At 46.6% G+C, this 25,681-nt stretch overlaps 1 protein-coding gene across 3 annotated transcripts in view; it reads left to right on the top strand.

Annotated features, from left to right (window-relative positions):
- Positions 1 to 731: 731 nt before the first annotated feature.
- TDRD7 (tudor domain containing 7) overlaps positions 732 to 25,681 on the top strand; it is a 43,425-nt gene continuing 18,475 nt past the window's right edge. Inside the window, exons 1-6 of one of the 3 annotated variants that reach the window (XM_051643004.1) lie at positions 732 to 950; positions 4,137 to 4,358; positions 9,558 to 9,699; positions 11,749 to 11,962; positions 15,033 to 15,118; positions 16,276 to 16,493. In XM_051643004.1, coding sequence (XP_051498964.1) covers positions 4,152 to 4,358; positions 9,558 to 9,699; positions 11,749 to 11,962; positions 15,033 to 15,118; positions 16,276 to 16,493 — 867 coding nt within the window. In that variant the 5' untranslated portion in view covers positions 732 to 950; positions 4,137 to 4,151. Of the gene's footprint in view, positions 951 to 1,224; positions 3,612 to 4,136; positions 4,359 to 9,557; positions 9,700 to 11,748; positions 11,963 to 15,032; positions 15,119 to 16,275; positions 16,494 to 25,681 lie in introns of those variants that run through there. The other 2 variants (XM_051643005.1, XM_051643006.1) reach the window with 2 other exon arrangements.

Genomic DNA, 25,681 nt, shown 5'->3' with positions numbered 1-25,681 from the left:
GCCAGGCAGAGCGCGCGGGAGCCATCCTTCGTGCCGGTTCCAACAGGGTGACCCCCCTGCACAACTCAGTCAGTGCAGCTTTCCGCACTTGGAAGCTGCTAAGTGAATTAATTTAAAACCCAACGCCTTCTGTAGAACCGACATTCCGCGGTCTCCTCAAGAAGGCGGTTCGAGCCGCTGCTTGTGCCAGGAGCGGCGTTCCACCGGCACCGCGGCAGGAAGGCGCGACGAGCGGGAGCGGGGGGCACGGCCCGCACAGCGCGCACAGCGCACACACCCCGCAGCACACCCTGCACACCCCGCAGCACACCCCGCAGCACACCCTGCACAGCCCGCAGCACACTCCGCAGCACACTCCGCAGCACACTCCGCAGCACACCCCGCAGCACAGCCCGCAGCGCACCCCGCAGCACAGCCCGCACAGCCCGCAGCGCACCCCGCAGCACACTCCGCACACTCCGCAGCACAGCCCGCACAGCCCGCACAGCCTGCAGCACAGCCCGCAGCACAGCCCGCAGCACACCCCGCACACCCCGCAGCACAGCCCGCACACCCCGCAGCACACCCCGCAGCACACCCGCACCGCCGCCTCCAGATGGCGCCCCCACCTCCCCGGGGCCGCGCGGCGGGAGGGGGCGGGGCCGCGCATGCGGAGCGGGCGGGCGGGCTGGCGCGGGGCGGGGCGCGGGGCGGGGCGCGCGGGCGGGCGGGCGGCGCGCGGGGCTGCGGAGGCGCGGGCGCCTCACGGGGCGGCGGCGCGAGGCCCGGCCTGTCCCGGCCCGCACGGCCCGGCCCGGCCCGGGGCGGCGACAGCAGCGACAGGGGAAGTGGCCGCGGCCGGTGCGTGCGAGCCCCTGGGCTGGGGCGGCGGTGGTGAGGACACGGCGGAGCCCGTCCAGGCACGGGCTGTCCCGGGCCGGGGGCAGAGGCAGGTGTCCTGACTCCAGCGGGTGAGCGGCTGCTTCCTGCGTGTCCCGAGGAGTCGCGTGTTCCGCCGTGCCTGGTTTGCAGCCTGTCGGGAAGTGCAGCTCTGGGAGAGCCGGTCCTTCTGGGCAAGGAAGCTGCTCTCGCTTCGCTTGTTCGTTAGCTTGGGTAACGGCGGCGCGGGGGCCGTTGTGCAGCTGCGGGCGGGGCAGCTGCTCTGCGGGCTCCCAGAGAAGCTGCCGTCGAGCTGCGGGGGGCACTGGCGGGGCGGCTGTGCCGGGCCTCGCGGGCGGCTCCGGGGAGGTGTCCTCCCGCCTGGAGGCCGGGAGCGCGGGGTGGCGGCCGCCGCTGCTGGCTGGCCCGGCCTGGCAGCAGCTGAACACCAAAGGAAGGGTAGAAAACCTTCAGAAGCCACCCTGAGCTGTGTAGCTTTCTGCTAGTCTGCCGGCGTTGCTTGGTTGTCGCCGTCGCTGCGTTGCCAGTCTTGTGCGGCGTGCCTGGCTGCAGAACGGGAGGTCCCTGGGACATCAGGACCGCGTTAGGTTTAACCGTTGTACCTGAGTACCTGTCATCTCCTTTAGCTAAGTGAATAGTCCTTATGACTGCTCCTCATACAATTTAGGGGGATATAATTGATGCTGTCCCGTTTGGTAGTTCTGAACTAGCAGAGTTGTTTAGTTTTGGTGTACTGCTATCTGATGGTGGCTTGATGTCATCTCCTACACTGCTCTGTTCCTTTTTTTTTTTTAATTGAAGTTTCCTCTTTTGAATCATGCTGAAACTGCCTTCCCAGGTTATTGTGGGTTTTCTTCCTTGTCACTCTGCCCAACTGCAATGGATATTCTCTTAATTTTTCCTGACCAGTAAGTTAAAATCAGGTAGTTCAGGTAAGAGGACTTTCAAGAGCCATATTAATGAAATAAGAGTGTAGGTATATTGTGTAGAAGAGAAAGGAAAGAGAAAGTAAAGAAAAAGGCCTCCGAAATGCATTTGATTGACTTTTCTGTGTCCTTTGTATGTATGTGACTTGGAACACAATTGAAAATGAAACTGCATTTTTTGCTGTACTTCTTAGTGGTGTTTGGGTCTTTTTTTATACAATGAAAACTTTAAACAAGGTATGCATTTGTCTGGCACATGATGTCCCCATTACACTGCATAGGTCCAAAGGACATACGAGGTTCCTGAGTTTTTTCCTTCTGACAAGTGGCCACCACCTCCGGCTCTTTGGGTGGGGCATCTTGTGAAGCACTGTTTGCTGGCTGCTGAGTCTCTAAAAGGTTGAGGGGAGGATCCAGATGCCTAGCGTGGCAGCTGCCCATTGCTTTCAGGAGGTGTGCTCCTGTTCAGCGTGCTCCTCCTGGGCGCAGTAACGCTGTGATCCCTGGGTGAGCGAGGGCTGTGGAAAAGGTCGCCGTGGTAGAGGATGTTCCAGGATGAGGCAAGGAAAAACACATTGGAGTGGCGGGGGCAGGAACTACAGATGTGAGGAGCAGTGCGTGCGTAAACACGTGTGTATGTAGTGCTGTCAGTAAAAGGTGTGAGTGTGCCTGTGTGTAAATATACTTGTACACACACAGTGACACAGTCAGATTAGTGAAGTGCTATCTGTGCATGAAGTAAAGCGGTTCGAGGAATGGTGAAGAACAGGACTTAATGCTGTGCCTCCCTGCCTGCTATGAGTTAGGCTGTGGTGAACTTGGACTCAGGAAGGCAGAGACAGTGTTAGTATCCATGCATAGACTGGAAGATGTGGCACAGCATCTGAAACATGCTGAGGGTTGGGATTGTTCTTCATTTTAGACTTCACAGGGTGATTTCCCCTAAAAAAGGGTAATGGTGAGGGGCTGATTCTGCAGACAACAGCAGAGACATCCTTAACACGGCTTCCCACATAGCAGTGTTGTGGTTGCAGGCAGCTGCCTGCTGCTGCACTGATGTAGAGAGAGCCCTGTGCAGGTACAGGACCAGCGGTTGCTCAACTTCATGTGCTTGGAGGTGAGGGACTCTCCTATTGTGTCATGCACTGGAGTGGCTTCAGCAGAGTCAGGCTGACTGGGGAGAAGATGAAGTGTTTCAAGCACAAGCGTGCTTAGTGTTAGGTTTTGGCCCTGTGTGCAGTGCACACATTGAGAGCAGGGTTGGTCCTGCATAGTATGAGAGCTCTGTCTGTCTTTGGTCCTGCCATCAGAACAGGGAGCTTTCTCTGGCTAGAATGCCCCTGCATCAAGTAAGCATCTGTGAAAAGAGAGCTTGCCTGGGACCACAGAGCCAACCTGGCAGCACTTGTGCCTGGAGCTACCAGGTGTTTCACAAGTATAGCTAGCTGGCCCTGGAACTGCCCTGGGTGTGTGCTCACCTGTGAGCTGAGGGTGGTGGCAAGGCTTTAGATATCTCCAGCATCTGCCTTGAAACTGCCTCCTGCACTGCCCAGCCTTCTTGCATGGCCCTGCGGAAGGTGGTGTTGGAGATGAAGCACCTTGGTGGTGTTGGAAGACTGCTGCACCTTTATCAGCGCTGCAGTGTTGGGCACGTTTGTCCGGATGGGGCAGTCACTGAGCAATGAAATGAGGTGGTGTTGGTGCTGGCCTGTGTGCAGCCCCCAGCTTGCAGGGAGCAGGTTTCACTTCTGTTGGGCTTTCCCTCCAGAGACACGTCTGTGGAGTTGAGGCACCGTGCAGCTGTGGGTAAGATGTGGCATGACCTGGATGCATGCAGTTTCCATGGTGGAGCTGAGACATGCTCCATGGGTGTTGGTGCAGGATGTGCATTTGCATGAGGGGGAGTAGTCGTGAGCAGCCCGGTGTCACCATCACCATAGGGCACGAGGGGAGGGAGCACTGGGTAGCAAGGGAGGGGGCATTGGGTCCCAGCCTGGCTTATGGTGGAGGTCCTGGCCCTGCAGGCAGTAAGGTGGGCCAGCTGCCTGACAGCCCTTCCTTCTGGCCACGTGGTCTGCAGAGATTGGCTGGCAGGGCCAGCCCATGCAGCGGGGCTGCCCTGCTCCTCCAGCTGCTTTTTTGGACTATGCCATGCATGCCCCATGTGTTTTGTTCCACCCTCTGCTTGGCTGGCAGGACCAGGCCCCTCCAAGTCAACCTGGAAGTTTAAAGTCTCTGAAGCCACTGAATCCTTCCTTGTTTGGGGAGGAAGGCTGAATAATAATAGCCTGAGTATCTAAATTACTGTATTTTTTTTCTTTTGGCATGGAGGTGGTATAGGTGAAGATGCAGGAGCCTGAACTTACTGCAAAAGCACTGAGAGCCGTTCTTCACGCCTTTAAAAATGGCATACCTTTGTCTGAGCTTCAGGGCGAATACAAATCCCTGACTGGCGAGTGGATTCCTTTCAGGCATCTGGGACATGACACACTGGAAAGCTATTTGGAGAGCATCCCAGGAGTGGTCAGAATGGAAGGGAACAAAATGGGAGAGGTAAGAATCAGTTATGCTTCAGAAATCACTTTTGTGTTTGTAAAGCGTGCATAGTTCATAACTTTGCCACTGCTTGCGCCATGTATTTCTGAGGAAGGTATTGTAGCATGCAAGTGGTCTACTAATGCTGGGAGAAGTGGACACTGTGGCATAGTGTCCTATATTTTCCTGCCCTCTGCATGCTGACTGGAAAGTTGTGTTTGCAAAATATGGAAAGTTGCAGGGAATTATTCCAGAAACAGGAGTTCTTGCTGGTAAGATAGTTTGTGTGACTGTAGAGCTCTGGTTCCTGTCTCAGCATTTCTAACTCTTGAGAGGATATTCACAGGTTGTCCTGGGATCTTAGAGATTAACTGTGTGTGTGTCTTGATCAGGGTGAGGTTAAGTATCTTTTTCATACAGTGAAAACTACTGTGGGTGCTGTTGCTTATAAGCCTGACAGTGCTTGCTTGGAGCCTAACACTCTTGTTTGTCATGAGCTGCAGTGTCACAGGACTGTGAAAACTTGCAAAGGTGAGAAAGAGCCCATGCAAGTAAGGTGCCTTGATGCAAGAGTTGCAATGCCTCAGCTTATCAAGTGGGCAAGGGAAAAGAAGTCAGTGCAAAGGTGACGGAGAGTCAGAAGGCATTCTGTTGGTGGTTGGCATAGATGTGTGACTTGTACATTATCTGAGTGGAGAAGGCTCCACTCAGATGTGGAGCTGAAGCCTTTCCCTTGCTGAAGCCATGTCTGGGTTCCTGAAGTCTATGTAGAGTGTGGGAGAGGAGAAAGCTAGCAGATGTTTGGCACAATGTGTGGCCATTGCAGAAGGTCTGAAGAGACAGGACTTAAGACTGAGCTCCCTTGTTGGTTCAGGTGCGTTGGGATTTCGTCTGGCAACTCAGAAGTAGGTCTTCCTACTTAGCTGTGAAGACTGTGTTGAGAGGTGAACTGGGTTTTTTGCTAATGTGTGGAAATGTGGCTGTTTTTAAGCAAGAGGTTCCCTTGCTGCATTTTTACGGCTGTCAGAATGTACCCTTTTCCAGCAGGTATCCAAGTGTGGGATTCTGTTTTTTCTTGCTCCAAATTTGTATCGTCTGCAGCTACATAAGAAATGTGAATGCAGGTACCTCTAGGAACACTTGTGATTCTGCATTTTAATGCTTCCTTATGGTGGTTCTGGCAGATGGCCATCTGTTTCTAACTAGAGCCTTGCAGGATGTAATCTGGTATCCTCCTGTTCCCTTGAGAGCCTTGCTTATCCTCTAATGCGATGTGTGCTCAGAGCCTTGTGGTCTCTTGGATAGCACTAGAAGTGGTGCCTTCTCTGTGGCAGCTGTAAAGAGACAGCTAAATGTGGCTTTAGAAGATGGAAAAGGAAAAAAGCTTCTGAACAGGAGTCTTGAGATAGCTGAGGAGGACTTGGTTTGGTTTATGAGTGCCCGTGATGCTCTGCATGAGTGAAACAACTGAGAGGAAGCACCCTGCAAACAACAAGGAAGCAAGAGAGATGCAAAGATTGAGCTAGTGTTGCTGTTTGATGACCCTCCTGTTGTCATTGTCCAGTGTCCCTTGAGTTGACATGGAGCTGAGGGTGATAAGTGTGGCTTTGTAGTGTTGTGGACTGGTAAATACCTGTAATTGCTCCCACATGCTTTCCTGATACAGGGCTTGGGCAGTACTTCAGTATAGCAGTTTGCTCTTTGTTCATGTCTCTCCAGAATGTTTGAGCCCTATTATAAGCTGAGATCATAGCTCAGAGTCCACACAAGCCTGCTGCAAGACCATGCATTCAACCAGTCTCTTTTCCTGGCTGTGGGAGTACCCTGACCTCCAAAAAGACTGCCAAGATCCTTGCGTCTTCTTTTAATCCCTTTGGAGATAGGGGAGTGGAAAGCAGGACACACTTGCACATGTAGAGAGGTCTGCTAGCAACCGATGTTCCTGGCTGCAGTCTAGGTAGCCCTAAAAGGATTTTCATTACTGGTAGGGCACCTATCCAAGATACAGCACAAGGAATACATTAAACAAGCAATCCTTTAAAGTGAGCAGTAAATAATATAAATTTATATCAGAGTGCTACATGTTACATGCTTCTTAAAGGTTTTGTGTGATATCAATATTGTCTGGGTAGCTAATGATGAACAAACTGGTTGTGTTGGGAAGGGAATAATACAAATTGTCCTGGGTTCTTCTTACTACTGAACACTAATTTAGGCTTCTTGATTATAGGAAAGATGAAAGCTGAGAATTATTCCTTCACACAGGTAGATATCTTCTCCTGTTTCCACACAGACTGAGGATTAAATTCAGGATACAGAAAACACCGAGGGGACTAAAATTTAAATACTGTGCACCTGCAACAGGTGGTTGTGTAATTTCAAGGAACCCAGTTTTGCTTCATGTTATGTTCAGTTACAGGCAGCATATAGTTGCACCTTTCTCTATGGAAACTTAGGTTTTTGCTTAAATAACCCTTCCAAAAAAATGAATTTGAAGGCTGCTTTGCTCTGCTGCAAGTGAATTCATCCACCCCATCACTCTACATCTGAATTAATTCTAACTCAAATAATAATTTTTGCTAAACTTAAATTCACTATGATGTGGAAATACTGGAAGGAAATGCTGAAAATAACTTGCAACAGTGACAGGAAAAATCTGAAATATATGAAAGATGTGAAAACATGCATTTATATAACTATGATAAGCTGTGTATGAGCAAAAAGCCTTTTGTATTGAGACCCTGAGAACAGAGCAGGGCTGAAAGTGGTCCATCCCATATGCATCCATGTTATAAACATGGAAATGTCTGTTATTGGAGCGTGAAGAAAGCTCTGGTACCCTTCTCTGGAAATGGGTACAGCTTGGCACCTCTCTTAAGTGCCCGTACATGACTGCCCACAGCATGGTGCACAACCAGGAGAAACTGGAGGTCTGCATGCCATTGAGGGCTGTGAACTCGTTAGGGTCATGGAGGGCTCTTGCGACCATGCACTAAATTGGCATGCTGCTATAGATGGACATGGGCTGCTGAGGAATGATGGACTGGAACAGCAAGGAGCAGGGAGTTTCTGTGAGCCTCTCTAGTGTGAGAGCAGCGGGGATGCTCCAAGCTCTGCCTTGGGACAGATGAGCCAGCAAGAGCTTATGACTTATGGATAGTGGACACACAAGTCTATGGGCAGCTGTCTGTTATAAACACTCTAATTGGAAATAAGTTTTACATAAAGCAGACAGTCTCTCCCATAACAGTGGCACAAAACCCCGGGTAGTCAACAATGGCATGTACCAGGGGTCAATGCCGGGGCAATGTTGGCTGACAAGTTCACAAGTGACCTCAATCATGGGACAGAGATGATCCTCAGCAAGCCTGTAGTTGATAGGAGGGACTGGTAGAGCAGATGGGTATGCTGCCGTTCAGGGAGACCTCAAAAAGCTGGAAATATGGAGCAACAGGAACCCTATGAAGTTCAGTGCAAGAAAGTGCCAAATACTGCACCCCTGGAAGAGTAACCCCATGCATCCATACAGTCTGGGGGCTGACCAGCTGGAAATGAGCTTGGCAAAGAAATTCCTGGGGTTTTTTTATGGACATGAAGTTCACAGTGAGAAGCACTGTGCCATTACAGCAAAGGAGACCAACAGTGTACTGGGTTGCCTTAAGAAGGGTGTTGCCAGTCTACTGACAGAGGTGATGAATTTCCTCTACTTGGCCCTAGTAAGACCATATCTGGGAACCTGTGTCCAGTACCACTCTTCCCAGAACAAGAGAGACACGGACACACTGAAGCAAGTTCAGTGAATGTCTGTGAGGATGATAAAGGAAATGAGTCATCTTTGAAAAATGGCTCAAAGGGCTGGCACTGCTTGTTTTGGAGCAGAACAATCTGTTCAGCGGGATCTTATCTGTTTGTATTAATACCTGTTGGGGGGAGTAAAAAAAAACATTAAGCCAAGCTCCATCTTCAGTTTTCGAAGAACAAAAGAGAGAACAGGAGCAAAATGAAATACAGGTTATACCATTTAAGCATTAAAACTCCCAACTTTTTACAGTGAGGGTGGCTAAACACTGGAGCAAGCTGTCCAGAGTCATTGAGAAGTCTTCATCCTTGGAGATAATCCACCCACAACTGAGCAGCTAGGTATTGTTGATGTTGCTCTGAGCAGAGATCCTGTATGAGATTGTCTATGGAGATGTCTTGCAGCCTGTTTTTCTGTGATTCCTGGCTTTTAACCACTGTAGTGGTGGGGCTGGTGGTACATTTTTTGCATAGGTGCTGACTGCTTATTGGGCACCTTGTCTGATTTCTAATCAGGAGCTCGTTGGATTGAAGAGGTGTCCCTCAGAAGGACAGGCCCTCCCTCCAATGGCTGTATGTTGGGCCAGCCTGATGCAAATGCTGGATGTGCAGTGGAAGAGGAGGAGGAGAAGGATGAGCTGGAGCGCCCTGCTGGAGGCCAAGAGTGTTGTCTTGTTCATAGATTTTTCCTAGGAAGCAATCACTTCCTTTTCTGTCTTGGCACTCGGTTTTTCTGCTTTGTTCATCCTGCCTTGCTTGTGAGAGAAGACCCTTTTTGGAGCTGCAGTTTGTTAAGTTTTCAAAGTGCTGGCCTAGTCCCTGAGTTTCTTCTGCCCCATCCTTGTGCTGAACTGTCAGCCCCATGCTTGCTGGGGGTCATGGTTATGAAGGCAGTGGTGCTGTGTGCACAGATCCGTTTTCCAGCCTATGCTGATCTGGGGCATGGAGTCTGTCAAATGTGGGGTTTTGCAGCATAGGGTCTGTTTGTCTCTTGCCTGTGGCCATTGGCTGGCTCCTGAGGGACTCTGCCAGCTGTCTTCATAGGCTGTTTTACCTCTGCAGCCATGAGGAGTCTCTTGGGAGTCTGTTGTGTTGGTTTGGGCTGGGAGGGTGCAGGGCGGTGTTGTAAAGTGACACAGTGGACCTGTGGGATGAGAGTGAGAAGCCAAGCTGCTCCCTGGTGTGCCCCAACCTAATGTGGGAAGGTCTCTGGTGGACCTGGCTGTCTGCTTTGCTGATATCTGTGAAGGAAGAGAGAGGTCTGTTTCTGCTGCTGAAGCCTTTGCTGAACTGCCTGCAGCTCTGCAGGATCTAGCAGTTACATGCACAGAAATGGTTGCAAGTCCTTCTGCGGGCTGCTGATGGGCTCAGGGGCCTCACTGACTGTTTTCCCCCCTGTTCACTTCCTACTCCAAACAGGTCATTTGCCATGCTGTTGCTTGCAGTGAAACTGCACCAATTGCTCAACTGGTGGCCCGGCAGAGGAGTTCCAAGAGAAAAATGGGACGGCAAGTGAACTGCCAGATGAGGCTGAAGAACACATCTCCAGTCACGTTAGCAGGTAAGCCCCAGGCAGCTGTGAGGGGCCTGCCTTTGTGAAAGAACTGAAGCTGCTGTTGAAAAAGTCTTGGCTTGTGCTTGTAAGTCATGTTCAGTGAGAAATCTCTTGTTGAGCACATACATGAGGTGTGAATGATCATGGAATGATAGAATGGTTTAGGTTGGAAGAGACCTTAGACATCATGTAGTTTCAAGATCCCTGCATGGGCAGGGACACCTCCCACTAGATTGCTCAAAGTCCCATCCAACCTGCCCTTGAGCACTTCCAGGGATGGGGCATCTACAGCTTCCCTGGGCAACCTGTTCCAGTGTCTCACCACCCTCACACTAAAGAATTTCTTCCTAATGTCTGAAGAAAACATATCTCCTTCCAGTTTAAAACCATTGCCCCTTGTTCTATTGCTACATGCCCTTGTAAAAAGTCCCTCCCCAGCTTTCTTGTAGGCCCCCTTCAGGTACTGGAAGGCTGCAATAGTGTCTCCCCAGAGCTTTCTCTTATCCAAACTTTTTTGATCTTAAAAAAAAAAAAGTTCTTGGAGGATGCTTGACTTTAATTCCACCTACCTGTGCTTCTGCGAGAAATGTGGTTGAGCTGCAGGCAAGAAGTCTGGGAATGAGCCTGCTTGTTTTTTGAGGCTGAGCTCAGCCCATCGTGGCATGACAGAGATGAGCCATGCCCTCACCATGAGTAGTCCCTGCAGCATCAGCTGTGGCTTTTTCAGTGACTTCTGTTTCTGCTATAAGTGCCTTTGGGGCCACAACATTGTTATGCCCAGTGGCAGCTGTTTGTACCTCTGTTCCTTTTGCATTAGGTGCTGCAGCAGTGTTTTCTCAGAGCCTGTGGGTCAGCCTTCCCACACGGCTGTGCAGTTGTTGTGTTGCTGTTAGTGGGATATCCCTGGATCAGGCCCAGGCAAGGCCTATCTGCTTGTAAGTTGGCAGTTTGGAGCAACAGTGGGTTGCACAGTTTCTATTCCCTTTTTTTTTTGTCTGTAACAGAGCTTGCTTCTCCTTGCTCTTTTGTTACAATGCCAGCAGTCTACCCTCCAGCTGGGCAGCTGAACTGGTGACTCATCCCAGTTAAACCACGATGATCATAAATGCATGTTTGTTCACTGTCTTGCATGGTGATACCCCTTGGAATTGTTCGAGCCCACCAGAATCAGTGCGGATGATACAGCCAGCATATAAACTAGAAGTTGATGGTGGTCTATAAACCATGCTGCAAAATCCCACACTTTATACTCTCCATGCCCCAGCTCAACACAGGCTGGAAGAGGGATCCGTGCACACAGCACCACTGCCTTCATAACCATGGCCCCCAGCAAGCATGGGGCTGACAGTTCAGCACAGGGATGGGGCAGAAGAAACTCAGGGACTAGGCCAGCACTTTGAAAACTTAACAAACTGCAGTTCCAAAAAGGGTCTTCTCTCACAAGCAAGGCAGGATGAACAAAGCAGAAAAACCGAGTGCCAAGACAGAAAAGGAAGTGATTGCTTCCTAGGAAAAGTCTATGAACAAGACAACACTCTTGGCCTCCAGCAGTGCACTCCAGCTCATTCTTCCAAGCATGGCCTGAAGGCCACTGTGGCGTGTTCCTCTGCAGGTGGTGTTCAGTAACCTCTGCTGTGCAGGGGGAGTTTAGGAAGAGGGTGCTTGAAAATCAGCTGTGCAGGAGGTGGAGTTGGTTGGTTGTACGTTCTACAACACTTCCAGGACCTGCTACTGCTATTGGGTGTTAAAGGGCAGCCTGACCATGGATTCCAGCTGAGATGTGACCTATTGTAGCACAATACTGATGTATGGATTTTCTAAGAGTGTAAGGAGAGATGAGCCTTCTGTCTGTTTCTCTGCTGCAGTGCAACAGGGAAGATCGTGGTTTGTGAGTCCTCAGGTGCATGCCACGATGCCGTAGTACTGAGAGCATCCTTGTTAACTGTCTTTTGGAACAGTATGGACTCCCTGGAGTGGGTTACCTGCTGAGCTTCAAGTCTTTTTGGGTTGGGTGGAGGAGAGCACTGCTCACAGATATTTCTGTGAACTCTTTAGGAAAGCCCAAAGGAACTTTGCGACAGCCCAAGACTTTGAGCGTACCAGAACAAGGCAGCAAGAGGCCTGCTCCTCACACACCACGAGGCAGAGGAGTGGCGTGTGGAGTGGTGAAACCTGCTCTGGAGAGTGCCCGGTTTGCCTTGACTCCAGCTGCTGGGACTGGACCACCTAAAGAAATTCCCATGCAGAGGCATGTCACTGTGGTGAACAGGTCAGTGTGTGCGTGTGTATGTGTGACAACAAGGTGGAATGAAGTGTGGTGGACTCTTGGATGCTAGCAGGGCTTTTTGGGATGTGGGAATCAAGGCTCCTGTCCTTGCAGAAGGTGAAGTTTGAATGTGGGTCAACACCCAGGAAGGAGACTGGTGACCCTTTGCCTTCTAGGATGCTGCTGCAGCTACCCCATGCTGTTGACCTGCCCTGTGTCTTCTGGGCAGAAGTGTGGCCAAAGGCGTTTGCAGGAAGGGTGTGTGGGGATGGTGATGTCTCCCGGGCCAGGAAGGAGCTGTTGTGGCCAGCACAACAGAAAGCAGAAGGAGGTTTGTGTGCGTAGGTGACAGGGGATGCTACGTGTTCAGGGTTGTGGTTGTCTGCAGGCGGCTGCTCTTTACCTCTTGGCTGACTTCTGCGTTGCAGCGTTAGTGTTTGCGGCCCTTCTTGGCAAAGTAGGACCCAGCAGCTGCCCAGCCATGTTTGGGTGAACCGGGACCAGGGCTGGAGCTGCAGTTTTGCTGGGTTAGCAGCACATGCTGGTTGTCATCCCTCTTTGAGCCTCTCTAATCCAGGTGGCTTACCCAACTGCTGTCCCATCATTTCTGTCTCTGTTGTTTTGGCTGCCCTGGGCCATCAGCTGATGGTGGCGTGAAGGGCTTTGCTGTTCCCTCATTGTGGCTGTGCTAAGACCACTGGAGCTGTGATTGTGGTGGTAATCCTCTGCAGGTCACCGGACGGGTTAGAAGTCAGCCTTGCACTGAATGGAAATGGCAGTGGTGTGCAGCTTCCGTGGCGGCACCGAGCCGAGCGACAGCTCAGTCCTGCTGCGGTGCCAGCTCTTTCTGGAAGAGCCACGGCGAGCAGGCGAGTCCTGCCCCAGGTGCCTACGTGAGTCCCCTGTGCATCAGGTGTCTGGGTGCCAGAGGGGCAGGTGAGGCTGCACTCTGATCACTGGTGAGAGCAGCAGCCAGCGCAGCTTTTGTGCCCGGGAGCGTAGCATTTTACTGAGGGCACTGCCTTGTCACCCCCCGCTGCTGCCCTGCAGAGGGCCCTTTGCTACAGCAGCGCTCTGCTGGTCGTGCTCCTTGAGAAGTTGTCCAGCGTGCTGGTGCTGGTGGAGTGGGCAGGTGCCCCGGGGAGGGGGAGGCAGGTTTGGGGCTGCCTGGTGGGTTTGCTGGGGCTTTGCTCTGGGGCAAGGCTCCTCTGGAGGGCTGGAGATGCTCCTTGTGTCCTTGGGCAGTTGGGCTGTGGGCTTAGCAGCAGTTGTTTGGATGTGCCCAAGCAGAAGTATGAAGGAATTAAGAGGTTGGTGGTTGTAGCAGGAGCCAGAGGCTGTGAAGCTGAGGTGGATGAGAGGAGAGCAGTGGCAGGAGCAGCAAGGCAGCTGGAGCAGCTGGCAGTGGCTGTGTGAGGAGTGGAGGGTTTGGAGGCAGAAGCCAGTGGGGAGAGAGACGTGCTGCATGTGGCAAGTGAGGAGAGCGAGGCCAGGGCCCCAGCAGGAGCAGGGAGACTCGACATGAGCTTCTCTGTCTGTGCCACAGCTCCTGTCATCATGAGCATTGACTGACCTAACCCCTGCTTTGAGCTGTGTGGAGCTGTAGTGGAGAAGTATGCAGGAACTCAGTGTCTTTTTGTGGATGCTGTTCCTACAGTGTTAACAGATGTCTTTTTGAATTCCTCTGTCACAGTAAGGACAGAAATTACATGTTTGCAGGTTTTCTTCTGACATCTGTCAGAAAGCAGCAGCTTATACTAGGAGCACAGTGAGCTCCTGCCAGTGAAGAGGTCACAGCAGTATGTAGCTTATTAAGTCTGAATAAAAATCAGGTGTGGAATAATTACCTACACTGCAAGCAATAGGGAACAAGAGTTGGAGAAAAGAGTTCCAAGACCAGAACCAAGCACCTACTGAAGACACACACTCAAGAAGAACTACCTTGAAGAAGTCAGGGTGGTAATGCACCAAAACAGCTCTCCACAGAAGCATGGCAGGTTGCTGGGAACACCATGTGTCTCCAAACTGCAGCAGCCACAACACATACCCTGAGCAGGCTCTGCAGATGGCCTTTGCCCAAAGGGCTAGTAAGGAGACTGGCCACCTCTGATGTTCAGGGACAGCTCTGGAAGAAACCAGAAACTTCACCAGCCATGGAAACACCAAGGGGGATATTCCCAGCTTCACTTGCACTCTTGGAAGATAGGATAGGGGTCAAGTATAATGCTGAGGCTAATAGCAACAGGATGTCAAGACTAGCACAGTGTTAAGGTAGCCCTTTGTGCATTCACACTGACCTTCAATCAGAGCACATCCACAAATCAGAAAGAGGCCTCTCACATTCACATCTCTTCTAAGGAAGCATCAAGACTTAACATGAACTTGTCTCCCTCACTTTTTTTGCTGTCCCTATGCCATGAAACTCTGCTCCTCCATCAGGTATGGGGTGTCACTTGTACCAAAAATAATTGTTCTGTTCTGAGTCATGTCCCACAGCATTAGCAGTGAGGATAGTCACTGCCCAGTACAGCATTTTCCAATGCAGGAAAGGAGTGCCCAGAAGTGCTGAGCAGCAGATGAACTACAAGCACATTTGTGAAACTCTAGTGGGACAAAACACATGTTCACACTTTGCACTTGTTGGGTATCTAAAAAGACTCATCCAATGCTCCACCTGCATCACAGGAAAACCTTTTACCTTCAGGGCACAGCTCAGATCCCCACATAAAGAAGCATCACAGTCTCTTCTTGGGAGGTGTGGTCTGATGGGCCCTACAAGAAACCCAGGATCCCACCTCTCTATACATACATTTACTAGTATGGGCAATTCCTAGTTGGAAAGGTACCCAAGGAAAAAAATACCCTTAAGAGAAATGCATTCAAAAGAGACTACCTCCTGTCTTGTTACTGCTGATCGTGTTGTCTTCCAAGCCAGGACATTGTGAAATCTTGTGCAGGATGCCTGAAAGAAGTATGTGAAATAGATTTTATTTTGTGTACAGGTCTTTTAAGCAAATGTACTGCTATTCAGAGCCAAGAGAATTACTTACGGCAATTTTCTCTTCAACGTTAGGTCTGAGAAGAGACTAACTGTCCCATCACGGTTTCAAAAGGAGTTGCAAGTTCACCTGTCCAGAAGTTCTTCTATAGATTCAAATGGTATGTTTGCCTATTAACAAAATTTTTGTTGACTACTTATATTAGATTTGGTGTGATCTTAAGAAAAAATCCATCTTAGCACTTGTTTTGAATGAAGATACTTTTGGCTGAGAAACCATGTTCTGAGAGTGAACATTCTTACTCTGATTTCAAGGTGCTGGGAAAATGTGTGTGTTTACTTGTCTTCCTCTCCATTTTCTAGGAAAATCCTTGTGTAGAAAGTCAAAACCCATCATAAAGCTAGTGTGAGTGAGTAGCTTGGAAACAGGAGTATTCACTTCACTGCCAGGGTAGGGATCTGATATGGAAGAGTGAAATACTGGCTCTCAGGAGTAAGCAGCACACTAACCTAGCTGACCAGAAAATGCCCTTCTGTGTGCCTGGTGCCCAGCAGTTGTGCAGTTGGCTTATCAAATGATGGTTGCTCTCTTTGATAGGCTGATTTGTGAAGCTTCAGGTCTGGTACCAAATACACCCCTCCAAAGGGAGGAGAGGAGTAGGGATGAGGAGGCAGGCAAGCTAGTGATACGAACCTCCAACTGGGATAATGACTGCCTTGCTCCTGTAGATGATGTAGGAAACTGTCCAAAGTAGCTGGGCACATGCTGCCTCTTCCCCTGCTCTGCTGGAGGGCTTCCTTTGATGCACTAGCACAGAAGGGCTGGGTGCTGGCTTCAGACTTTTAATCAGATAAGTGAAAGGCAAATCATCAGTCTGTTTTGTACATCTGTCTGAATTCAGAAGAATGTCCTTGAATGGTTTGCTGTATTTTTGTTGTTATGTTTGTTTGTAAAGAAGTTACATTGCATCCATCCTGGGATGCTGCCTCAGGGCAGCCTCTCAGCAACAGCATGGCTGAGGGTTCTGTAACCTCTTCCAAGATCCCTTCAGGAGAAACATTTAGCAGTTTCTTGTGAAAATAACTAAAGTGATTGAAAATTCAGCTTCAGGTTGATTACTAAATATGTAAGGTTTCTGTGGCTCTTTCCAATAAAAAGTGACTGAAACAGCCATGCTGGGCAGGAGAGCCACATTTTAGAGTTGATGTTAAGCTGGCAGCTCCCATGTTTAATTTTTAAAAACGTAGTAATCTGTCTTTCTCTCTGCTGATAAGGCTATGATTACTTCATTTACATACAAGGCTGTATTTTTAACAGACAACTTGAATACATCTGTTGCGGAGACACATTCTGTTGCCTCTGGCCCTTCTGCTACTCATATCAATGAAATTCAAAGTCGCATTAAGGAGATCCTGAGCAAGTGCAGCAGTGGTGTCTGGTTGTCAAAGATGCCTCAGATCTACCGGGAGAGGTACTGGGAGGAGCTTAGCACAACAGTGCTCCATCAGCTTGAGAACTGGCCCCATGTGTGCACAGTAAGTATGTAAAGTAATTTCTGTGGAAGATGCTAGTCCCCTACAGATATCTGAGTGTTCATTTGACAGATGTTGTTTTATACAGTGCTAGATTTCCTTTCATGATCTGTAGCAGTGAAGAAAAAAAAAAAGTAAAATAAAGAAGAATGAGCAACACCCCTCTCTCCCTGCCCTGAACTATAACAATACTTTTGAAACCACACCCAAAAATATCACTGTTGGCTGGACTAGCATTGTTTTGGAGAAGAAAGGTCAGCTTCTGGCCTCCTGGAGTGAGTGCTTTGTGTTGCTGAGTTGCTGCCTTTAACTGACTCCAGCACTGTCAACCCAAACAGCAGCTGGTTGATACTTGCTGTCCATGCCATGTTGGATTTTTTTTTTCCATTGCGTTTTATACATTTCCCTATTCATAGGATTATCTTCTCTTAAATCTATAAGATACCAGAAAGTCCCGTGTGAACAGTTTTAAGTTTGTCTGTAGTTGTTACATTTCTATAGACTTTTCAAAGGTCTTTCTTGCAACTTAAATCAACATTACAGAATTTTACGTGTAAGTTATGTTTATGATACGATAATAGATGAAAGAGAAGTGTGATAATATTACAGGGACAAATTACAGCTCAATCCCTTCCTGTCCCACTCCCCACTGGTGTGTTACTCTTGATCACCACGAACATCTTTGTCCTTTGCAGTAGGCATTGGTATCAGGCTGAGCCTCTGCTTCCAGGTATGCCATGTGAGTTGCCATCACCACTGGGTTAAGGATCTTCAGTTGCTGTGCTTTTTATCTCTTCTGCAGTCACAGTTCATTTAGGGTGTAAGGCAACATTGTATCAAAGCTTTACTTTAATCAGGCCAGTCCTATAAGTTAACACTTCCAACTTCATCAACATCTGTCAAACTGTGGCACCAGAAGGATATTGAACTAACAAGTAATGAGTCTGCTCGTCTGAAGTGACTTTTCATGTACATACTGCTAAGTATTTTCTCATGTAATAACTTCAAATGTGAAGAAAAAAGTTTCACTGAGATTAAATAGTTGCTCTTCAGGAGCAACACCGTTTGCTAGGGGTATGGTATTCTAACACATATATAAAATGCATTTATGACATCTTACTACAGACATCAGTAATATGTGCAGGCAGCAGCAGTTTGTTTTAATGGTTGGGGATCACTTCCTCTGTTATCCATAGAGCAAGCTGTTATAAATTACTTAATTCACGCAGCACATTTTAGTCATCTTCGCTAGTGTTCCAGACAAAATGTTAGTGTTCATCCAGGATCTTTGATCTGTGTTCATTGTCCATTTGCTTGTTATCTGTTGGGTCTATCCTTTTAAGCAATCAAATGAAGTCATTTTAGCATAAATAAGCAGTCATTAAATCAGTGGAAATGTGGTAATGCAATAGAGCACAACAGCAGAGAGAACTCAGGTTATCTTGGCACCATCAGTCTTGTTGTAGAGAGCTGTTAATGAGCTTGTAAAGCCCATCTTGGATTACTGACTTAGGTAAACCATAGTCATTGGCTCTGGCTTGGAGTAGTTTGAACTGTAACCTAGGTCTTCCCATATGAAGGCTACCATAAATCTCTTAAATATGATCAGTGTGTACTCCTGATTCAAACAAGTTGTCTGCAGTGTGCAGCTCTGTACATCCTTTGAAATGCCAGAGGGCAGACTGTACTCCTCAGTATCAGTAAAGATGCTTCCACAACTAATTTCTGAATTATTTCTGCCTTGTTGGATACGTTGCAGGTGTCTGCTGTCCTGAGAACAGGACAAGTACCTGGTCTTTCTCTTGGTATCTTCTTAAAGAGACTGCACATATTCTTATTGAATGCATATTGATCAGTAGTAGCTTAGTTATAAACCGGCTGGCAATAAACCTTTGAATATGCTTTCAGCATTTCCAAGGACATAATTTGAGGACTTGCTTCTGAATAACTTACATCCCTAAACTTTCCTCTAAAAGGAATTAATTTAATTGTTGACTTCTGGGAAATAATTTCTGTGTTTAGGTTACAACCACCATTAATGGAAACATTTCCTATCTAGTGAGCTGAAGTCTCCAAAAATCAGTGTAAGTTGCAGCTTGACAATCTTGTTCTCATTCTTCACCTTTCAGGCAAGAGGACTGCAAAGCTTGCAGGCTGACTTTGTTCTCCATTAATCTGTTACCTCCTTTCTTCAGGTTGGCTTACTTGAACGTTGTGCTTGTAGGGATAGTTTGCTCAGCTAAATGCAAAAATACAAAAAATTATGTAGTGGCTAGCACTCACAGATTATAGCGAAGCCTTAATGAGCAATTGAGCTGAAAATAAATATGTTCACCACCTTTATTTAATATCCAAAAATTCTTTGCTGTCCAGGCAGGCTTTAGTCAGGAGAAGAATCTGCTTCAACAGCTCTGTTGATCAGATCCACAGCGTTACTGAATTGTCTGCTTCTCTATCCAGCAAGAGGTACTGCCTTGAAAACAGTGATGACTGGTGGTCACCCTCCCACCTTCATTTTTTCCCAACAGAATCTTATACCTTTCTGTTCAATTAACTACTTTGTAATGTATCTTTGAGCAGTTAGGGATCCCCATTTTAGTCATCCTACCCCCCTGTCTCACTACTTATCTTTCTACAGATTTTTCTCACAAGTCTTTCTCACAGCTCAGCAATTTTTTTTTAGAATTCTGAGCCAAAGTTATGTAGTTTTGCTGTGTTTGTCCTCATCTATGGGGTGCAGCTGAACCTCTGAGGGAGAAAGAGACGACATTTACAACAGAGGTATGAGAGTGAGTGAGATGCAAACTTGTAAACAAATTACTTTTTTTTTTGCAGTCCCAAATAACCCAAAAGTAATAATAAATTTACTTTTAGTAATGACAACATGTCTGCTGGTTCCCTTTGCAGTCTAATAAAACTAGTTACTAAGTGGTATGTGTAGTTAAAAGACTTTTTCCTTGCACATGCTCAGCTCTCCTCAATTACTTGAACTCTGTGGTTCAGGAGATGGCAATTCAGGTGTGGCAATTCCAGAGAAGATTAAATTCTTATATCTTTTCTCTAAACATTTACTTGGATTTCCAGACTGCTTTTCTAAAAGATTTTAAGATAATTAGGCAGTCCTAGGACATCGGGGAATTGTCCTTTTGTGGATTTGTGTCACTAGCTGGATTGGGCAACCCAGGGAGATGCAGATCTGACCCTCTGCTTTCTAAACTTCTCAGAAAGGATCCAAGGTGTGACTGGATCCAACCTTTGTTTCAGACCTGGCCCTTGATTGGATTAAGGTGAAACGACACTCAGGGTCTGTATTTGAACATTAGCTTTAATTATTACTATAGAAGGAATACTGATAATTCAGTCATTAGGTATACTCAGGCTGCACGATCATAAAGGCTGATATTTTTATTATAAAAGTCAGGATACATAAATATTCAAGCTGCACAACCTCAGAAAAAGTACAGTAGTTACTTAAGGATTTTAGCAAGGAAAAAAGAGAGAGAGAGAGAATAGAAGTTAACGAGAGCTAGATGACAGAAAGTCACTCTTCTGGATGCAGCGTTTGTCTGAACGACAGGGAAGGGTTGGTTTCAGTGAAGCTCACAAAGACCACCAGCACAGCTCCTCCTTTTATAGGCCTGTTAAAATTGTTTCACCACGGTAAGTGTGGTTGAGTCATATCACGATTGAGCAGCTGGAGTGGACCTCTGCCCTGTCCTCTCCTTCCTAGTTATCTTTATGGCTCTCTTTATATGCCGGCATTCCTCTCCACTGTTATTTCCATAGGCATCAGATAGTCCTTTGAAGTGCAAATGAACTTTTGTTCCAGGGCTTACAATGTTGTGTGAACACCACTCCCCACAATACGCTTTGAGGGCCAGTCCCTCACAATGTGTAAATGGCTATGAGACTGGAAGTGTAGCAAGCCTGAAATGGTTGACCTTCAGAAAGGCAGGAAGTCATGATGGATTTCCACTGCAGGGACACCCGAACACTTGCTGGTGAGTTGGTACAGGAGGAAATACGAATTGATCTGCCTAATAATACAAGGTTATTCGGGGTTGTAAAGACCAGGAATAGCTGAAAAAGTAGGGAACTTCCTAATACCAGGTTACTGGTCCATAAAATTGCAACTGAGACTCAACTACAGCAATGGAGAGGAAGATTTCTGTCATTACATCAAAAAGATGGGTTTTTTTCTGTGTGAAATGTCAAGCTTGAGAAAAGAGATCTTTGCATTTATAACAACTTCAGAAAAATGATGGCTTAGTAGGAAAAACACAAATTATAAGAAGTACTTGAAAATTAACAGAATAGAAAACAGTATTTCATTTGGAAGGGACCTGTCAACAATGATCAAGTCGAACTGCATGACCACTTCAGGGCTGACCAAAAATGAAAGCATGTTATTAAGGTTATTGTCCAAATGCCTCTTGCGCACTGACAGGCTTGGGGCATCAAGCAGTCAAGCGCCTCTCGAGGAAGCCTGTTCCAATGCTTGATCACCCTCTTGGTAAATAAACCCTTCCTAATGTCAAGTCTGAACCTCCTCTGACACAGTCCTTCTCTGTTCACAAATAACAGCTCTGGGAGGGCATCTTACCTAGTTGGTTCACTGAGTACTTGTAGCAAGAAGTTACCTTCCACAAATTTCAAGCATTTCCCAGGCTTTCTCATCAGCGCAATATGGTATTTTCAGCTGATGTCTGGGAATTTGAAAGACCAAATATGTTTCCTTCAACAGGATAGATGGATCCTGTCAGGCCCCAGCACAACTTGTTCTTCCATGGTTATAATATGGTATGTTTTGGTGGAAGCACCAGTCCTGAAGCCGGGTGTTTATTATATTTTGGGCTAGTCTCTTTCTTCCAAAGTCTCTCCCTATTCTTCCAAAGTCTCTCCCTATTACTGGGAGGATAAAGGAGAATACTACCTGTTCTCCTAAATTTTTTAGCATTCTTCCCAGGGCCCTGAGTTCTCTTGATTAGACCTTAGATGTTTTGTTGCAATCTCATTGGTACCCACATGAAAGAGCAGAAGTGAATAATTGTCTGAAAGCTGTATTAAGCTATTCAATCTCCTGGTGACATCTCTAATTTGGACCCTGTGGAGGCAGCAGACTTCCCTGAAAAGATGGTGCAGTCTCTATTCACATGAATAGAGAACAAAATAGAAAACACTTTACCACTGGGGAAACATGTTGTATAAGTGCATGTCAAAGTCAGGTGTGCTTCTCTCATCTCCACCTAGAAAATACACAAAGAGAAATTCACTGAGAGATCAAGCAGAGTGAAAGGGTGATTCAGAAGGGTGATGCATAGAGATAAGTAATGGATTCTGTATGACCAACAATTATATTAGATTATGTAGGTGGGGAAAGGTAGGGATAGAGGCTATGAAATAATAAAGAGACCTGTGGAAGGTAAACGGGGAATGATCATCATTTTGAATTCAAAAGCAACTGCATACATTCGCTAATGAATGGATGATCCCTGGCCTCAGTTGTCATTAACTACTTTATTCTAAAGAAACTGTCACTAACCAATAATGCCTGAACTATGGAGTATCCAAAATCAGAGGAACAGGTATCACTACATTCATCCTATCCCCTATGCTTTTTCCTAGGTACCTGCTGTTGTCAAAGAGTATGTCAGGCTAGGAACATCTTTGTTCTGACCCAGTACAGCTCTTCTAATGCACTGGTTCAAACTGCCTGTATGTAGTTCTTCAACAGCTGATTCTTTTCAGCCAGTCTTGGTACTGGCTTTTTTCTAGTAGTGGCCTTTTTTCATGCTTATACATCAATCTGAGAAGATGACAAAGTATGTCTGTCCCCTGTATTGTTTGTCAAGTGAAGCTGTCATCTATAATATTTTTCTCCACTTGTCGTCCCAAATTCATTATTACAGTCAAAAAAGAGAGAAAATAGTAGTTAGCCACCTTCACATTGGCAGAAAGTGGGGATGTGTGCTTCCAGGCTTGCTTTTAGAGTTTTTTCATAGTAAGGGCTGCCTTAGTATTTCTAACTGTTTACTAAAGGAGCTGGTAGAAACATAACAGCATTCTAAATTTAGAAATTCTAGTTGTTTGGAAAAGATGTATTGTCCTTTCAACAGTTCTAGAGTAAAGACAGAAACAGAATGGTTTGGGTTGGAAATGACCTTAAAGATCATCTAGTTCCAACCCCCTGCATGGGCAGGGACACCTCTCACTAGACCAGGTTACTCAAAGCTGCATCCAACCCGGCCTTGAATACTTACAGGGATGGGGCATCTACAGCTTCCCTGGGCAACCTGCTTCCAGTATCTCACCACCCTCACAGTAAAGAATTTCTTCCTAATACCTAATCTAAACTGTCTCTTTCAGCTTAAAACAGTTCCCCTTCGTCCTTTGAGCTTTCAGATACATTTCAGGTCACCTTCAGGTACTGGAGGGCTGCTGTTCTCTTCTCCAGCTGAACACCCCCAACTTTCTCAGCCTGTCTTCAGAGGACATATGCTACATCCCTCTGATCATCTTTGTGGCCCTCCTCTGGACTCACTGAAACAGCTCCATGTCCTTCTTATGTTGAGTGCTCCAGAACTGGACACAGTACTGGAAGTGGGATCTCAACAGGAGTGGAGCAGAGGAGAAGAATAACCTCCCTTGACCTGCTGATCATGCTGCTTCTGTTGCAGCCCAGGATATGGTTGGCTTTCTGGGCCTTTTTTGTGAAGCATCCTACTGGCTCTGTCTACTGGTCAGTTTAACCATTAACCTCTTGTTATCAGAGACAAGTTTGATTTCCAGTAAGCTACCATTCCCCAGTCAGCTGTCTTACTGCTTTCTAATAACCATATGGCCAAGTAATACGTAATATCTGAGCACATTCTTTAGCATGCTTTGGTATTGTATTGGCTGATACTTTGTGAAAGTGCTCCTAAGAGTGAAGAACATTTGCCTGACTCTTTAGTCTGAGGAGGAGGTTTTACACATTAAAGTTTAGTGTTCTTTGCTTTATCTCTCAGATGTCTGGGGTGGTGCTGGGCAAGTCTCAAAGGCTGTCTGTCTTCATGAAAAGACATAATTTGAAAAAAAAAATCAAAGAAAGGAAGGGGAAAATGTACATGTTTTTTGTTCTGTGGGGTTTGGGTGTTTGTGGTGGTTTTGATGGTTACAAGTTGAAGTTTGTCATTTCAAACAGGAAGGTAAAAGATATGTATAGACAAGAGTGGGATTTGTGTATGTTGCCTAGTTGGCAGATAGGATGTTTCATAGATTTTATTTTTAGTCTCTAGTTCTCAGAATAGTTTTAATGTTTTAATGAAAGTCGTGACTGCAAAAAGAGAAATTAAAGGCTCAGAGGCTTGCAGGATCACCTGGTAAATAGACTGACAGAAACATTAGAGAAGTTGTTTTCTGAATCTGTATCCACTCCCTCAACAAACCAGGTGCTACATACTTCTACATCTGGCAGTTGAGTTTTTACTGTAGTAATTAAACAGATCAGCTCAGAGAAGAGGAGGATTGTCATAGTAACCACTTGTTTTCCTTGAGCAACTTTTATTCTGTCAGGTTTTTACTCTCAAGGAAGGGATTTCTATACCACAATTAAGCTGTGTGAAGCAAAACTCATCCTTCCAGAGAAATGGAATAGAGAGAATAAAAATTCTAATTGTATGTAATAGATACTGTGTTCTTATAAGCTGGAATGTACTTTGCACAGGGAGGACAATGGAGTGGGCTATTGTGGCTGGTAGTACACATGAATGAAAGCTTCCACAGTTTTACTTGTATTTTAATATTTCAGCTAAGTACAAAAGTAATAACTACCAGGAATAGAAAGGCTTTAGAGTTACTGTAGCATCTGAAAATCATCACTTCACTTGAGGGGCTGAGAGTATCCTCTGTATTTGCAATGAAGTGTCCACCAAAATTTATAGTTGTCATTGCCCGTCTGAATATCATAACTGATCTTTTCTGAGCCCTCCTAAGGAAATTGACATACCTCTCAAGGTTAGTGGCTGAAAAGTCTATTAAATAAAAAACTTTTCAAAATTATTTTGTGTTCCCTAGTATTGTAAGAGGCCTATGATTTTTGAAGGTAGTTCTTACATTCTGATAACTGAAATTCAGTTGAAATTCAGAAAAACTGAGATAGTTCTTGTAAAATTGCTTTAACATATCACAGAATCACTGAGGTTGGGAGGGATCTTGTGAGATCATCTAATGCAACCTCTCTGCTCAAGCAAGGACACCATGAGCATGTTTGTCTAGGGCTGTATCCAGTCGTGTTTTAACAGCAGACACTGTGCAGCCTTTCTGGGCAGCATATTCCAGTCCTGTTCATGTCCTGTTCCAGCTTCCCAGTTGATGTGAGATTCATCTGCCTTTTATTGTGTTCTTTTGGCATTTAGGGTAGAAATTTAGGTATGGTAGTTTCCAATGCTAAACCACTGAGTGTATATTGGACTAGAAGCTGTAAAAGCTGGAGTGGATCCCAAGGATAAACTATAACCAGATGACATAAAAGGCTTCCACAGCCTTGTAAAGAAAAGCTCTTTACTGTGTCTGATGCCACCCTGTGCAGTGGTTATCTTCAGCCTTTAAAGAACATTGCAAAAGTCTGGGATTTTTCACCACAATTGATTGCTTTGCGTGCATATTCAACAGCTTGGTAGCTTAAACTCTGTTGGCTTCAGAGACAACTACTTGAAAGAGCAGGGAGGAGTGGAGCATTAGTGTTGAAGCAGCATCTCACGATTGCCTGAGGAGAGCTGTACTGTAGAACCACTGACAAAAACAGTGGGACCTGGAGTTGTGGTGGCAGCTTCTGACAGAGAAAAGATGCTGTCAGCCAAATGTATGGATGGAAGGTACTGCTGATCAAGACCAGCAATACATTCCTTACTGCTTTGAGCTTTGGCTTCCTGGGAGTTAAACTTCAAATACTGCTGAGGAAAATCAGATAGATGAGATCTGCCTTCACACTGAAACATTTCTCTAAGGTGCCTGTCAGGACAATGTCTGTGGTACGTATGCCATTGCAGCTAGCTTCTGTGTGGCATATTTAAAATTTAAATCAGATCTGAAAGAATCTGTGCATTGCATTTCTGATTAATCATTCCCACTGAATCAGAGTAATAGTTCTGACCAGTGTATTTTAGAGCACTCTCTAAGGACCTGTTTGATACCAAGACTCATGGAGCCAG

This window comes from Apus apus, chromosome Z (genome assembly GCF_020740795.1).
Source record: "Apus apus isolate bApuApu2 chromosome Z, bApuApu2.pri.cur, whole genome shotgun sequence".
In the NCBI taxonomy this organism is placed as follows: Eukaryota; Metazoa; Chordata; class Aves; order Apodiformes; family Apodidae; genus Apus; species Apus apus.
The sequence above is the reverse complement of the archived record's forward strand: the minus strand, read 5'-3'. Positions and strand labels throughout refer to the sequence as shown.